General features: G+C 34.9%; 2 protein-coding genes across 7 annotated transcripts; both read left to right on the top strand.

The window, feature by feature from the left end:
• The first annotated feature begins 329 nt into the window (after positions 1-329).
• Positions 330-6800, top strand: LOC129872970 (DNA mismatch repair protein MLH3-like). 6 transcript variants are annotated; one of them, XM_055947937.1, is made up of 10 exons: positions 330-689; positions 1516-1551; positions 1659-1706; positions 2284-2438; positions 2526-2580; positions 2664-2721; positions 3006-3153; positions 3382-3609; positions 4122-4167; positions 4733-6800. In XM_055947937.1, exons 3-10 carry the CDS (start codon positions 1691-1693, stop codon positions 4789-4791), a joined length of 765 nt encoding a protein of 254 aa, XP_055803912.1. In that variant the 5' UTR covers positions 330-689; positions 1516-1551; positions 1659-1690; the 3' UTR covers positions 4792-6800. The 6 variants fall into 6 exon arrangements, 5 of the variants coding, with proteins under 5 accessions (XP_055803912.1, XP_055803910.1, XP_055803911.1 ...); XR_008762624.1 differs by having other exon boundaries at positions 330-1706; positions 4069-4167; positions 4733-4784; XM_055947935.1 differs by lacking the exon at positions 4122-4167 and having other exon boundaries at positions 330-1706.
• Positions 6801-8923: 2123 nt separating this feature from the next.
• Positions 8924-17525, top strand: LOC129873272 (DNA mismatch repair protein MLH3-like). Its single transcript, XM_055948333.1, has 12 exons — positions 8924-9538; positions 9634-10003; positions 11486-11623; positions 12771-12938; positions 13146-14658; positions 14757-14805; positions 14888-14946; positions 15056-15129; positions 15205-15341; positions 15453-15468; positions 15594-16359; positions 16895-17525. Exons 5-11 carry the CDS (start codon positions 14302-14304, stop codon positions 15631-15633), a joined length of 732 nt encoding a protein of 243 aa, XP_055804308.1. The 5' UTR covers positions 8924-9538; positions 9634-10003; positions 11486-11623; positions 12771-12938; positions 13146-14301; the 3' UTR covers positions 15634-16359; positions 16895-17525.
• Positions 17526-17652: the final 127 nt, after the last annotated feature.

Raw genomic sequence — 17652 nt, 5'->3', positions numbered from 1 at the left:
GTTTCAAACATTTATTTTGAGCTTTAAACAATTTAATTATTTTGAATAATAAAAAATTCCTTAAAAATTTACTTAATATGAAATGGAGGGAGTAGTTATTTGGATTGATTTATTTTAAGTGATTTTTGACTTCAAAACTTTTATTAATTTTCGAAGTGTTTGAAAAACAAAAAAGTGCTTTTAAGTGATTTCATTTATGATTTTTTTTCCCGCGTGTATTAACCAGTTTTTTTTCTCTTTATTTTCCGCGTGTATATTTTTTTTCGGCGTGGATTTATTGACACCTATAAAAGTAACACCCACTCGTTCATTATAGAACTTACCACTATCATCATACACAACCGGCGCAAATTGGACTATGTCTCTCCCGGTGACGATCAATCTGCCCAAGTAATGCTTCCCATTGTCTTGGTATTCTTCCATCCGTTAAGAAAGAACGAAGTAAAATTCTTGGAACTCGTTGAAGTTGATATTCTTGGAATTGTCAGATTAACTTGGAATTCTTTTTTAATCAAGAACTTGTAGTTACATTGCTATTCTTAAATTCATATTTTTTTTTAAGGAAATCAAAGAAATTGTAGTTTTCATACGCTACCGGCGCATCTTAGAGTACTCCACCGGATTGCTGCTCTTAACTGTCCCGGTGACGATGTCCGATCAAAACCCTAAACCCTAAATCAATTATCTTGGTATTCTACTGCTCTTCCCATTATCTTGGTATTTAATATTGTCAGATTTTCTTGCAATTCTTGCGTGCATTCTCTTTAAGAAATATTACCCTTTCAAATTTTCAGTACTCTCTATGATTTTACTAGGTATTGAATGGAAAGACGTTGAGTTGTTCTTGAAGGCCCCACTCGCACAACTCTAAAAAGATTTAAGTATTGTAATTTGTAGTATTTTGAATGAAGTCGCCCCACTCAATTGGACAAACTTTTGTAAACGCCCTCACTGACAATTTTCCTTTACATGGTCTAGACTCTAGACCTTTTTTCTGTTGTTGATAAAGCACATGGTCTAGACTTTCTGACTTTGATTGCTTCATAAAAATGGAAAATAGTGCCATGTAAGAGAATGGAGAATTATATGGTTCATCTTTTCTGATTTTGTTAATGTTTTCACTTGAGGATCAATAGAGGTGGGCTGCTGAAAACATCATAGTTAAGTGACTAACGATGGCAAGTCGTGCTTTCATGCAGTTTTAATCATTTAGACTAATTGCACCTGCAAATTTGTGTGTTGCTTGCACAAAAGGCAGTGACCGGTGAGGCTCTTCAATGAGTTCTTATGTTCCTTTGTTTGCTACTTCTGATGACGAGGGCATATGCTTTATACAAAAATTGATATTATTTTTTCTCCTCTTAGTATGATGCTCCATTCTAGAATCATCATTTTTTTCCAAATGGATATTCTTATATCACAATTCTATTTTCTTTTCCATGAGATTTACTTCCTTATAGGACTGTTCTTTTTATGTTTGTTATTCCACTTTCCACCTGGTATCTGTTGTTATAGGCATTGGGACCTGCTATTTTAAGGTGGATGACAATGGTAAGTATTAGTTTCTTTGACATTGATCTAATGCACTTTGATGTGCAGAAAGTTCTGCTCAATTTATTATTTTACTTCATCACCTGAAGTTGTACTTTCTTTTGAAGGATATGGTATCTCACGAGATGGACTGGTGCTGATGGGAGAAAGATATGGTAATCTTTTTGCAAAATGCTGGACCGACATCATCTTTTCTATTGTATTGATGCTGCTGTACATAATTTATTTAGCCTGATGTAGGATATTCATAACTAGGAATGGTTGTTGTAGTCTATAGGATTGCATGCATTACTCAACTGATAAGTTGTTTGACAGTTTGTGTTCATTAGTATCTTTTAACAGATGTTCTTTTATTTATTCTTTTGTGGTTTTGCTTGTTATTGGGAAAACTGGTATGCCTGTACACAATACAAAATATTAATGCTTACATTCGTTTTGCTTTTGTTGTAAAATGTTTATGTACATCGCATTCTTGGTGCTTCATTTACAATAAAATACTTTCTTTTCATGTACTGCATCCCAAAAATATATTTTTTGTTGATCACTATTGTATGTTGAGTTATTTTGATTATTTATTCTAGCTGAAGTTGAGTTGGAACATACATATAGGTGCTTAGGTACTTATAGCACAGCTTATGGGACAGTATATGTGTCTGTTTCTTTCATCTTCTGTTATGCTTCATTTTGGTCGTGCCATCTTAACTATGGTTGCGTATGCTTGCTTTACACCAGCGGCATCAAAATACTGCTATTCAGGCGATATGCATGCTTTCCCAGCAAGCTTTGGCCTAAAAGGAGAGGCTCTGAGCTCTACTTCTGACGTTTCTTTGTTCGAAATTGTTACTAAAACTCATGGGAGGCCAATTGGATATTGTAAGCTTTTGAAGGTAAAGTTCTTTTGAGTTTTAGTTGGCAGGACCATTAGGATAGGTATAAAACTACTAACTGGTCTTTGTTCTTGCTATTGTTTATAGCGGAAGTGTTTGCACCTTGGAATTGATGATTGTAGACAAGATGTTGGTACAACAGGTAATTCTGTATAATCCTACCTGATACAACAGTTGACTATTGTTTGCTAATAGTGAATTTTTTTTGGATTTTTCTTTTTGCAGTCATTGTTCGTGAAGTATTTTACAACCAACCAGTTCGTATGAAGCAAATGCACTCCAAGTACTTCTAGTTTTCTCACAATTTAAACAAATAAAAAATATTGATTTACATACTTTACTTCTAAAGCTGTACTCTGTCCTGATTGATCTTTTGATTTTGCATATATAATCTGGAAGCCCACAGAGGGTCTTGCATTCTCTTTAAGAGTCTCGCCTAAGAACCGCCTTTGTGCATCACAGTGTCTCCTTCAAAATTATTGATATTGATAGGTCCGTATTTGTTATACCAGCTAACTTAAGGATATTTCTTGTCTGGTTTCTTCGATTTTGTTCGTTTGTGTGCAGTGAGGATGACCTGTTTTGCACAAGTGCTTCTCCTTCTCCATTGCTGCTATTGTCCTGTGGGTTTGGCATTCATTTGAGTTCCCTTAACAAATTGAATGCAAGTGATGGTTCATTCAAGCTCTCAGGTCCTGATGTTTACACAGTGAAGGTATACAGGCCCATATTGATGTATAAGAGTGTGATCAGTTATCTTTTCTTCACATTGTTTCCCTAAAACCACTGTTCTATTTGCTGGTCCTTCAATATTTATGTATCCACTTATTTCAGTATATTTTCCTGAACAAAGATAACGTAAAACCAATCTTTGGTTAGCATTTACTATATTGGGTGCTTGTTTTTACGGTGTTTTTGTTTTCCTTGACCCTTCATAGTGCAGATACCAGTTCAAGATTCGTTTCTTGCAGATACCTGTTCAAGATTTGTTTCCAAAGGACCAAGACATAAATTGCCTAATAACATAACGATGAGTTTTGACAGTGCTTTTGACATTGAGCAGCGAAGTAGATCTCAGATATATCCACTGTTTTTGTTGAACCTAAACTGCCCGATATCTTTATATGATTTGGCTTTGTTGGAGCCTTCAAAGACATCTGTGGAATCTAAGGTGAGATTTTTTGTTGGCATTTGTTATTTAGTTGCTTTGGGGTTGGGAAAGGAGTGTGAGCCTTTCGATTTATTTTTGTAGAATTGAGTTTGTGTTAGGGCTTGTTTTGTGAGAATTGGTTTGGGTTTTTTTCTGTCAAAAATATTTCAAAATACCTAATCATTTCTTGAAACTTTAATGTTATTGAAATAAATATTACTAGTAGTATAGGATTTTAAAGTATTAAAAAGGACCCCCTGACAGGCAAGGCCCTTGCGTCACAGTTGTTCCCGGAGAACAAAATAATCTCCCTTTTGTTATGGGTGAACAATGCTAACCCACATTTCTAGCTTCTTTTGGTTGCAAAACCAAACATGCCAATGGTAACAATGACATGTCATACATAGTTATTTTACTGTGGAGTGTTGTATTTCTTAATTACACTGTGTTTACTGCTTCTAAGACTAACAATTCTTCCAGTTTGAACTTATCTCCTGGTTTTTGCTTACCCAATCATTCCTGACCTGAATAAGAGCATGGGAGTCAAAAGAAGTACATGCGATGGGGAGTCAAAAGAAGGTAAACCATTCCTGCCATTTGTTCCTGACCTGAATGACAGCTGAATGTTTCTAGTGCATATTTCAGTTAATTAGTTTCATTTCTTTCACCCACTTTTCAAGATTATCTTAGATTGCATTCTTATTAATCAGGAAAGCACTAGAGATTACAATGTATCAAAAGGTATCAACTTACCTCCTTTAGGTTAGAGTTACTGAGTATCTTTTCTCCTGATTAAAGTAATAAAAGAGAGAAATATATTAATGACTTTGATCTTAGAGTAAGTAACTTAACTTGAACATTTAACACTACCCTAATGTTCTAACAGTTGTAGTAGATATCATTAATTAGAATGAGGGGATTAAGGAAAAGAATGAGGAAGCGACAAAATTCTCTTTTTTCTTTGATGAGTGGAGGAAGTGCGAACACATGTAATCAGAGGACTGCTTTTGGTTCCTCTTAGTTTCCGACTGCAGACCATGGACCAGTTCAAACTTGAGAACTGTTGCACTTTTTAGGATCAACTGATTATATTGTCTGATTCTGTAGACATTATTAATGACTGCAGTATCTTTGCATTTGTTAGTTTGCTCATGGGCAACCAACCGACTACTGTCCCTTTCGTCAACTTGGATGCTAAGTTAGGTTCGTGGAGTAGGAGTTGCTCCGAGGCATGGCATGGATTACATTGCCATGGAATCAACCTAGAACGTGCAGCACAGCGACTAAGATCAGCCGTATCCTAGTGTCGAAAGGTTTTTTGGACTCTGTTTTTCCATTTTTTTGGACTCTGTTTTTCCATCATCTACAACAACAAATTTTACCATCGAAATACACAAAACTTCATCTGAAAAAGGGAAAGATTCAAAGGCTCTCTAGGTCCTTGAGTTATCGGGAACCCGAGGTTTAGTTTTCTTTTGAGTTTCGGTGTCGATTCTCTGCTTCTCGAGTCGAGCCAGTCGTGGTGGAAGCTAGTCACAGTTGTCGTTCCGGTTCGCTGCCCAGAAAAAGGTAAACTCTCCTACTTAACTTTCTGTTTAATTCCCAGCTTTTCTTTACTGCTTTTGTCTAGCTGTTCCTAAGGATGAATGCTTAATCTTCGTATGTTAAAATTTGTTTGTAGCTAGATATTTTTCCATTATATCTACTTAGTTTCTTTATTATAAGTTTTCTTTATTTTAGCTTCCTTAATTTATTCTTGTTAAAATGTTGAAGATCTGAAGGCTTCGAATCATGAATAGCCATCTCGTTTCTGTTTTTGACATGTCTTCTACCTAATGATTCCCGAATTGGTCTCAATATCGACTTTAGCTACTGGCTTGTTGCTCTGCTGATTTTAAATCAACCTCGTTAATGCTGCAGCCTGAGTTTTCTTTTTGGATATTCATTTGATGGATGTTTTAGTTCAAATCTGAAATGGTGTTGCTAACTCTTTCCATTTTGTATTTTTCAAATCAGCCATTGTATTGCACCTATCTAGCTCATCAGATTCTCATGGCTTACCGCTTTGTTATAGTTTGAATTTATCTAAGTGCTAATTCCGGTGAGTGATTTTTACTACTTCTACTATGCTGCTTTGCTATCATTTATGTGAGCCTATGGTTGGGCATGTCATTTGTTTGTCTCTAAATTGGCCTAATTTCCTCTTGTTCATCCTTAGAGTTTAAAATAGTAATATGGCAAAGATGGCATTAAGCTCCTCCCTGCTCTTGGGATTTCCTAAAAAATGAGATTTAACTTAAATTTCTACGCTACTAAAATAAGTAAGTTTTAAACTTCTTGTGATACTCGTGTTATTATCTTAGTGACGTGTTTATTTGTTTGTTGTTGCTGCTCTATAAGTTCTTAGCAACACGTTATGATATGACATAATAACTTGAATACGGCTATAGCTACTGTTTTCCTTCTCCTTTGTTGATTGTTGTGCCATCGAGCTTGCCATACTGTCATTTTTAACTCATGATTCAGTGAATACTCCACTAATGTTTAAAAGGGATCATTTGGTTATGGAGGATTTTGTCCCATTTATGGGTATATTATTTGATAGTTCCAGAATCTAGAATTAAATGCTAGCTTTGCTTAATCATGCCATGCTTTTAAATATAATCTGAGCTGCAAGAATAGTTAGGATGCATTCTGGGTACATTTAAAATCAAGATTGTGCCTCTATTATAATTCTCATCTTTATTTTCTTCGTATGAACTCTCCATTTCGAGTTCATTTTTGGGACTCTTCCGGGTTGGGTTGAAACCCAACAACTCTCGAGTCAGCCTCGTCCGGAAATCAGATAAATGGAAGCTGATATACAAAGCAAAGGAAGCAAGCATACAGATCTTGGGAGCAAAAACGAGGCTGAATACACAGCTAGTATACAGAAACTATACAAGAATATACACTTATATACAGTGTGTATACATCCAGTATATACAAAATCAAAATTGGGCCGAAGCCCAATATGCAGCAGCAGAAAGAGCCCAAAAATCAGTTCAGACACACATAACCCGATTTTGGGTCCAAAATAATCCACTTTGGACATTTTTTAAATTTAGATATTTCTTTCTTTCTTTGTTTAATTGTTATTTGTCCAATTCTAGCTTTAGCTTTGGTTTAATTATTTTTCAAATGATTTTCACTCAATCAATCCTTTTGGCTAAGTTTATCTCATTTTCAACAATTTTCAATTGTCCAAGTTAACTTCCCTTTTCAAATATCTCAAAAACGCTTTTCCTTTATCTTAAATTATTTTCCAAAAAAGTTAGTCATAAAGTTTTCAAATCATCAATTAACCGCATTTTAGCGAACATTTCAAGTGCGTAAAACTTTCTTGAGATGGAAATAAGAATTTCGTATCTCGATGATAATTAATTTAGCTAATAATTTAAGATTATAAATTGTACAAAACAATCAAAGTTATGGGGGTTTCAGACACGTGTTTTGAAGGCTAATTTTTTTCATTTCTATGCTTTTTCTCATCCTACTACAAGGTCACTATGCAAAATCTCTAATGATTTTTAGAATTTCAAATATAAAGTGTGAGTTAATCTTTGTTTATTTTATGTATTAAGACATTTTTTGCGCCATTCCGTAATTATAGTGATGATAACTTATTCTATAATGATTTGATCTGGTTGTATGTATATCTACTTTGTGGTGTATTTGGAATGATTCATTTATTTGGACTCAAATTAGTCATATATAACATTTGGATGTTTATTAATTACTACCCAAAGTTAAAAAAATAAAGTACTTGGATGCTTAAAAGAAATTAATTTGAAACATTAAAATACATCCTATTATTTTGTGTTTCCCTTTTTGCATTAAAAAAATTATTTGTAACTGTTACAAAATATTACTCATCTTGTACATGTTTTTATAGAATATTAATCATTCTAACGAGTTTATAAAAAAATATATGGGACATATTTGCAACACACGTGCTTAGAAATTAATTGTTTTATATAAATTACATAACATTAAAGTGATTGTAATACTCAAATATACAAAAGATATTTAATTTGTTGCCGTTCAATATTAAATATTTTAAAGGAGATTACAGTCACTAGAAATAGATGTATAGTTCAACTATGAATTTGAAATACAGTTGGACTAAATCTATATTTAATTAAGAAATATATTTAATATGTATAAAATATTAATTTATAAACTTATAACTTAGGATTAAAATTTTGAACCACAAATTTTATATTCTGAATCAAACTATAAAAATTATACAAAGTTAAATAATTTTAAGTTGTACATGATGATAAGAATTTTCACATTATAAATGCAATAAACACTTTTTATTTTTAATAAAAATTTACAACAAGTTATATATTTTGTATTAGCTAATTTTTTCTTTTTTCCGCGTGTATTAACTAGAAAACTATAAAAGAGTACGCTTATAACATACGTTAACGGCGCATCTTAGAATAAGTTTATTAACTATTTTTTTTCGGGCGTTCAATACCTACAAAAGCGATACCACCTGCGCGACTTAGAACTCACCACCATAAATATACACGATGACAAGAAATTTCACATTATCAATACCATAAACTCCTCATATTTTTAACTACACAAAATAGACCAAAGAAGTAAATTATTTATTTAAACTGAACCTATCTCAACTTAATTATCTTGATTGGACCAAAGGCCCAAAGTAATTAAAGCACTGTCTCGTTCCTTCTTTGCCCATGTCTATTTTCGCGTGACCTTCATGATATTGTCAAAGTATATATATATTATGATGGTATCAAAAAATAATTAAGCAGTATTTTTACTGCAATGTTTTCTCTTTATGATACAATCAGAATATATATACATTTATATATACTCTGGTGTTATCAAGAATTAATTGGATATTTTATTCAGTGATTAGTTATTTTTTGCTCCTTGATAACAACACAGTATATATATATTTTAAAGTATCAAGGACAGTTAAGCATTTTAACTGCAGTGTTATTTAGATTTTGATACATTCAAGATATTGTCAGAGTATATATATATTATGATAATATTAAGATATAATTGAGCTGTATTTTTTTCTTTATGATATTAAGAAAACGCGCGAACTTCTTTTTGGGGCATGAAAGTAATAAAATATCTAATGATAAATAGTTTATCTTTTTAGAGTATAACAATAATTATTTCACTACAACAAATAATATATTTTGTATTAACTAATGTTTTCTTTTTCCGCATGTATTAACTAGAAAACTATATAAGAGTCCGCTTTATCATATACGGACTCTTAATTATATAACAATAGTTATTTCAATACAACAAAGAAAACTATTTTTTTCCGCGTGTACAAAAAGCTATAATAGCGACACCACCTGCGCATTTTAGAACTCACCACCATCACATAAGCTACCGGCATCTTAGAGTATGCCACCGGATTGTTCCGGTGACGATGTCCGATGAAAACCCTAAACCAATTTTCCCGGCGATCAATCTGCTCAAGTAATGCTACTTCTCTTCCCATTATCTTGCTATTCTTCCATCCATTAGAAAAATCGAGAAATCAGATTATCTTGGAATTCTTGTATGCATATTTGAAGGAAATTCAAGAAATTTTCTAAAGAAAATTATTCTTGCGGTGTTAAGAATATGATTTCTTGAATTTTCTTAATCTATGGACCTTAATAGACAATGTGCAGAAATGGCACTTGAAAGGCTTAAACCCTCAAAAATCCTTCTTGCTTTCAACAAGATGGAGCACAGAACTGATATAAACTGTTATTGGTACCTCAGAATGGAATAACTAGCCAGAGAAGAAGTGCTTGTCAGGCTTTGTTTTCCACATTTAGACAGGCATATATCCTTCATAGGGAGGAATATGAAAGTTGAAGAGAATAAGCTATAAAGTGTAGTAAAAGGTTTGAGAATGTAGGTGAGCAACTAATCCTGTATTAACACCTTTCACTTCTAAGACTGATTTGCAAATGGTTTACATGTACTTGACTTTTTGAATGTATAATATGACAGAGACAAGTATTAGAGAATGTTAACGCAAGAAGTGTGACAGATGATAGCTGCTTGTGGATCAGATTTAAGTACCGGCTTTATGCTTTAAAGAGGCGATGATGATTTTTGCCAATTTTATTCCCTTCTGAGCTGATTATTCAGGCATTTGAGGTTATCCGACCCATATCTTGGTGGGGCATGCCACCAGATTTTCTGGTGATTTTTTCAGTCATGGCGTTGTTGGACTCTCTTTTTGCCTGAGCTTAACACAGATCTGAGCCTAAGTTTCTCTGTCAGTTTAGGGAAACTAACGGTTGGGAAAATGAACAAAGCAAAAGCTCAAAAGGGAAAGAATGAGGCTACAGAGAGTTGATGATTTTTCATTGAATGGGTGGGTGCTTCTCTCTCTATTCAGCCAATGATTTCTGCATTACTATAAGAATCCTAACTATCCTTCTATCAATTTTATTGGAGTCAAAAGGGTTTCTATGCCCTTCCACTCTTTTTTTTCTTTATTTTAATGCTTCCGCCAGAGCATTTAATGTTGACGCCAGTGGTACTGGAACAGAAAATCTTATGCATTTTGATGTGCAGAATGTTCTGCTCAATTTTATTATTTTACTTCATCACCTGAAGTTGTACTTTCTATTGATGATCTGGTGTCTTATGAGATGGACTGGTGCTTATGTAAAAAGATATGGTAATCTTTTTGCAAAATGTTGGACTGACATCATCTTTTCTATTATATTGATGCTGCTGTACATAATTTACCTGACAACTATGATGTCCATAACTTGGAATGGAATTGCATGCATTACTCAACTGATAGGCTGTTTGACGATTTGTGTTCATTAGTATCTTTTTACAGATGTTCTTTTATTTATTATTTATTATTTTCACTTGTAACTGGGAAAAGTGGTATGGCTGTACGCAACACAAAATATTGAAGTTTACATTTTGTTTTTGCTTTTATCTTAAGATGGTCATGTACATCGCAGTCCCGGTGCTTCATTTGCAACAAAATACTTTCTTTACCTCTGTGTTTGTGTGTGAGTGAGTGTGTGTGTGTGTGAGAGAGAGAGAGAGAGAGAGAGAGAGAGAGTACATCAAAATACAGCTTTCCCAGCAAGCTTTGGCTTTGAAGGAGATGCTCTGAGCTCTATTTCTGACGTTACCTTGTTGAAAATTGTTACTAAAACTCACAAGAGGCCAAATGGATATCGGAAGGTTTTGAAGGTAAAGTTCCTTCGAGTTTTAGTTGGTAGTATCCATAAGGATAGGTATAAAACTACTAACTTGGTCTTTGTTCTTGCCATTGTTTACTGGACGTCAAGTGTTCGTACCTTGGAATTGATGATTGTAGACGAAATGTTAGTACAATAGGTAATTCTATATAAGCCTACCTGATACATGAGTTGACTGTTGTTTGCTTATAAGGAAATTTCTTGGAATTTTCTCTTTGCAGTCATTGTTCATGATGTATTTTACAACCAACCAGTTCGAAGGAAGCAAATACACTCCTAAGTACTTCTAGTTTTCTCAAAACTGAAACAAATAAATAATTTTTATTTACATACTTCTTAAACTGTACTCTGTCCTGATTGATCTTTTGGTTTGCATATATAATTTGGAACCATAAAGAGGGTCTTGCATTCTATGAAAGAGTCTCTGCTAAGAATAGCCCTTGTGCATCCCAGTGTCTCCTTCAAAATTGTTGATTTTGAAAGGTCCGGCTTCGGGCATTTGAGGTTATCCGACCCGTATCTTGGCGGTGCATGCCACCAGATTTTCTGGTGATTTTTGCAGCCATGATGTTGTTGGACTTCTTTTTACCTGAGCTTAACACAGATCTGAGCCTAACTTTCTCTGTCAGTTTAGGGAAACTAACGGTTGGGAAAATGAACAAAGCAAAAGCTCAAAAGGGAACGAATGAGGTTACAGAGAGTTGATGATTTTTCATTGAATGGATGATTGCTTCTCTCTGTATTCAGCCAATGATTTCTGCATTACTGTAAGAATCCCAACTATCCTTCTATCAATTTTACTGGAGGGAGTATATTATTAACAGCTAGCTTGGATTGTTTTTTTATATCGTCAAAGGGTTTCTATTCCCTTCCACTCTTTTTTTTCTTTATTTTAATGTTTCCGCCAGAGAATTGAATGTTGACGCCAGTGGTACTGGAACAGAAAATCTTAAGAATCGGGATACTATACTCAATGTCACTTCTAGCGCCTTGCATTTTGTTGGTGATTCATTGGTTCCTGATACCATAGATTAAAACTGGCTGGAGAGTGCCAAAGTTCTCCAACAGGTTGATATGAAGTTTATTCCGATTGTGGCGAATACAACACTTTCTATGATTGATCAGGTCTATTCTGGCATTTGCATAATCCATTATGGCCATTCTTGGTTTCTCATGACTTTCCTTATAATGCATTTACTTTAAACGATTGTTTCTCTTATGGATCATTTCGTTGGACTCATTAGCAAATATAAATCTCAGCATAAACTTCCGGATAAATAATATAACATTTGTTGGACGTGTACGAAAAAGTAATATCCACATAACTATGTAGCATTCCGTTATCCGCATAAGAAAAAATAAGCTCGACATAACTAATGCAGCATTTGTTTGGTGGTATTTAACTATTCATTATTAATACCCTCATGACTTATGCAAGAATCTATGTATTACTTTATTCGGGATAGATTAGGGAATAAAACCATATTTCTCAACAATGCATGGATATGAGTATTTACAGGCAAAAATTCCCTTTAATGTAGATAGTCCCTGCATAGCATAACTCATTTATTATTCACTGCGTTAGGATCCCTACATTTTATTTACGCATAACAGCTTTTTACATTAGTATCACCACATAAACATTCCCTGCATGACTAACTTTAACCAAATAATGTCTTACTCTTCTGTATTGCAATTTTGTGATATTACTGAAGAGAAGGAGAGTGATATAGGGTGCTTTATCTTTTGTTCCATCACTTTGTGACCGTCTGGTGGAGTATATTCTTATATTGAAACTGAGGCCCATGTCAAAATAAATGTGCGTCGCTTTTTACATACTCAAGGATTATGATCTTTTGTTTGATTCTAGCATTTATGTTCGTTGAGCATTACACTCGTTGTTATGTTCTACAGCATGCTGCTGATGAGCGAATTCGTTTGGAAGAACTGCGTGAGAAGGCAATGATTGGCTAAAAACTCATTGATGTGTCGTTTCAACGTGGAGTCTGTAACCTAGTGAATTATCAGGTCCTATCTGGACAAAAGAGGACAACAACCTATCTTGATTCCGAGCAAGAATTGGTGAGTATAATCGGTAGCTTTAAAGAGGCGATGATGATTTTTGCCAATTTTATTCCCTTCTGAGCTGATTAGCATTCGAGGTTATCCGACCCATATCTTGGCGGGGCATGCCACCAGATTATCTGGTGATTTTTGCAGCCATGGCGTTGTTGGACTCTTGTTTTTCCTGAGCTTAACACAGATCTGAGCCCTAACTTTCTCTGTCAGTTTAGGGAAACTAACGGTTGGGAAAATGAACAAAGCAAAAGCTCAAAAGGGAAAGAATGAGGCTACGGAGAGTTGATGATTTTTCATTGAGTGGGTGATTGCTTCTCTCTGTATTCAGCCAATGATTTCTGCATTACTGTAAGAATTCCAACTATCCTTCTATCAATTTTATTGGAGGGAGTATATTATTAACAGCTTGCTTCAATTGTTTTTATATATCATCAAAGGGTTTCTATGCCCTTCCACACTTTTTTTTCTTTATTTTAATGCTTCTGCCAGAGCATTGAATGTTACCGGTGGAAGCGATGAGGGTGAGTATAATCAGACGGCTTGAAAGAGGCGATGATGATTTATGTCAATTTTTATTCCCTTGTGAGCTGATTAATCAGGCATTTGACGTTATCCGACCAGTATCTTGGCGGGGCATGCCACCAGATTTTCTGATGGTTTTTGCAGCCATGGCGTGGTTAGACTCGCTTTTTGCCTGAGCTTAAGCACAGATCTGAGCCTCAATTTACTGGACTCCATTACTGTAAGAAACACTATAACCCTTTTGACACTTTTAACGGATGGAGTATTCTAGCATCTTCAGGGTACTATGATGATTTGGGGTTCCACCAATGAGATTTATTGTCAAAAGAAACTCAGGGATATGTGATGGAGGCCTTTCTCAATATTTTGGCCTTGGGTCGGAGACCCGAAAAACAATCACCTATGTTCCAGACCCTTATGGAATAGAAGTCTGTAATCCAGTCGAAGTACCTCCCAGATACGAGGAGAGATGGTTGCTCAATCGACATGCTATTGATACACAAGGTGCGGAAGATAGATTGGGATGCACTGAATGCAGGTGTGATCTTTATAATGTTTCTAAGGACGAGCATGACCAAGATATAGAGCCAATTTACATTAGAGGTTTGAGATGTTGTTACGATGAAACAAGATGCAGGGTGAAAGACGGATTCCAAGGATCGAGGAGAAGCCTCTACCTGAAGTACACAGTGAAGTACATTGATTGGGATTCCTCCATTGTGCCTGTCAAAATTTATATACTTTACATCAATGATACATGGAAAAAGCCAGAAAAATCGACAGCCACTGTGGCAAGACATCACTGCCAGGTGTGCGCGGTTCCCTATGATAATCACAAGAGCGAATGATAATTCAGCTCATAACTCAAAACAATTTTGGCTCTTTGTTACTGCCTAAATATATCTGGCTAATATTCAGGCAATTTGTTTTACTTCAGATCGAATATTTAGGGATACAGTATATGTATCTGTTTCTTTCATCTTCTGTTATGCTTCCTCTCCGTCTGGCCATTTTAACTATGGTTTCGAATGCTTGCTTTACACCAGTTACATCAAAATACTGCAATTCAGATGATATGCATGCTTTCGCAGCAAGCTTTGGCCTTAAAGGAGAGGCTCTGAGCTCTACTTCTGACGTTTCTTTGTTGGAAATTGTTACTAAAACTCACGGGAGGCCAAGTGGATACCGTAAGGTTTTTAAGGTAAAGTTCTTTTGAGTTTTAGTTCGTTGTATCCATTAGGATAGGTGTAAAACTACTAACTTGGTCTTTGTTCTTGCCATTGTTTATTGGACGGCAAGTGTTTTTACCTTGGAATTGATGTTTGTAGACAAAATGTTGGTATAACAGGTAATTCTGTGTAAGCCTACCTGATACATGAGTTGACTGCTGTTTGTGTATAAGGAAATTTCTTGGAATTTTCTCTTTGCAGTCATTGTTCGTGATGTATTTTACAACCAACCAGTTCGAAGGAAGCAAATACACTCCCAAGTACTTCTAGTTTCTCAAAATTGAAACAAATAAATAATTTTTATTTACGTACTACTTAAGCTTTACTCTTCCCTGATTGGTCTTTTGGTTTGCATATATAATCTGGAAGCCCAAAGAGGGTCTTGCATTCTATGGAAGAGTCTCTGCTAAGAATGTCTCCTACAATTTTGTTGATATTGAAAGGTCCATCTTTGTTATTCCAGTTAACTTAAGGATATTTCCCGTCTAGTTTCTTAGATTTTATTCATTTGCATTCAGTGAAGATGACCTGCTTTGCATACGTGCTTCTCCTTCTCTGTTGCCGCTATTGTCCAGTGGGTTTGGGATTCATCTGAGTTCCCTTAACAAATTGAATGCAAGCGATGGTTCATTCAAGTTCTCAGGATACATCTCAGGTCCTGATGTTTACACGGTGAAGATATACAGGCCCAAATTGATGGATAAGAGATGTGATAAGTTATCTATTCTACTCTTTGTTTCCCTAACAACCATTGTTTTATTTGCAGGCCCTTCAATAGTTGTGTATCCACTTATTCAGTATATTTTCCTGAACAAAGAAATCGGAAAACTAATCTTTGGTTAGCATTTACTATATCGGATGCTTGGTTTTTACGGTGTTTTTGTTTTCCTTGACCCTTGTAATGCAGATATCAATTCAAGATTTGTTTCCAAAGGACCAAGACATAAATTGCCTAATAACATAACGATGAGTTTTGACAGTGCTTTTGACATTGAGCAGCGAAGTAGATCTCAAATATATCCACTGTTTTTTGTTGAACCTAAACTGCCCAATATCTTTATATGATTTGACTTTGTTGGAGCCTTAGAAGATATCTGTGTGTGGAATCTAAGGTGGGATTTTTTGTTGGCATTTATTATTTAGTTGTTTTGGGGTTGGGAAAGGAGTGTGAGCCTTTCGATTTAGTTTTGTAGAATTGAGTTTGTGTTAGGGCTTGTTTTGTGAGAATTTGTTTGGGTTATTTTCTGTAAAAAATATTTCAAAATACCTAATCATTTTTTGAAACTTTAATGTTGATGAAATAAATATTCCTAATCGTATATGATTTCAAAGTATTAAAAAGGATCCCATGATAGGCAAGGCCCTTACGTCACAGCTGTTTCCGGAGAACAAAATGATCTCCCTTTTGTTATGGGAGAACAATGCTCAACCACATTTCTAGCTTCTTTTGGTTGCAAAACCAAACAGGCCAATGTTAACAAGGACATGTCATACCTATTTGTTTTACTGATTGAAATGTTGTATTTCTTTTTTACAATGTGTTTCCTGCTTCTAAGACTGACACTTCTTCCAGTTTGAACTTAGTCTCCTGATTTTTGCTTACCCAATCATTCCTGACCTGAATAAGAGCATGGGAGCCAAAAGAAGTACATGCAATAGGGAGTCGAAAGAAGGTAAACCATTCCTGCCATTTGTTCCTAACCTGAATTACAGCTGAATGTTTCTAGTGCATGTTTCAGTTAATTAGTTTCATTTCCTTCACTCACTTTTCAAGATTATCTTAGATTGCATTCTTATTAATCATGAAAGCATTAGAGATTACAATGTATCAAAAGGTATCAACTTACCTCCTTCAGGTTAGAGTTACCGAGTATCTTTTCTCTTGTTTGAAGTAATAAAAGAGATAAATATACTAATGACTTTGATCTTAGAGGAAGTAACTTAATTTGAACAGTTAACACTACTCTAATGTTCTAACAGTTATAATAAATACTAGGTGTCATTAATTAGAATGAGGGAACCAAGGAAAAGCTAGAATAGGCTCTGAGGAAGTGACAAAATTCTTTTTTTCTTTGTTGAGTGGAGGAAGTGGGAGCACATGTAATCAAAGGACTATGTTTGGTTCCTCTTCGTAAACTTGAGAACTGTTGTACTTTTGTCGGATTCTGTAGACATTATTAATGACTGCAGTATCTTTTCATTTGTTAGTGTGCTCATGGGCGACCGACTACTGTCCCTCTTGTCAACTTGGGTGCTCTGCATGAGCAGATTGCAGAGTTAGGTTCGTGGAGTAGGAGTTCCTCCGAGGCATGGCATGGATTACATTGCCATGAAATCAACCTAGAACGTGCAGCACAACAACTAAGATCAGCCGTATCCTAGTGTCGAAAAGCTCTCCAAGTATAACCTAAATTGGTTCTGCTTGCTACCTACCGCGCAGAAATTTTGCGAAAAATTTTGCGCTGAAGATATCCAGTCTGCAATCATCACATTGAAGAATAATCTGGATCCTGGAGCACGGTACAACATCTATGCAGATTCAACAAATAAATGTATTTAACCCGAATTTAACACGACATTAACATATACCCACAAAATGAAATTTCCAAAGAAACTATTCTGTTGTGCTTCTTTATTAATTTTTTTCCCCAATTAGTGCTCCTTTGATTACTAACATTTACAAGAACCTCTACAGTGATCTGTGTAATGAATTCGGAAAAATTAGGAGGCATATGTTTTTTCCAAGAATTAGCTCAAACAATTGTACTTTTTATAGAGGGAAAAGAAATTCAAAATAAGTTTGCAAACTCAAAAAGTGCAAAATTTCAAGCAAATGCCACCCAGGTAACTTGATCATACAATTTCTGTGAGTTGTTACTTATTTACCTGGGTGGCATTTGCTTGAAATTTTGCACTTCTTGATCATACAATTTCTGTGAGTTGTTACTTATTTTCTATCCGTTAGT

This window comes from Solanum dulcamara, chromosome 11, assembly GCF_947179165.1.
Source record: "Solanum dulcamara chromosome 11, daSolDulc1.2, whole genome shotgun sequence".
Lineage (NCBI taxonomy): Eukaryota > Viridiplantae > Streptophyta > Magnoliopsida > Solanales > Solanaceae > Solanum > Solanum dulcamara.
This window is presented reverse-complemented; position numbering and strand designations above follow the sequence as displayed.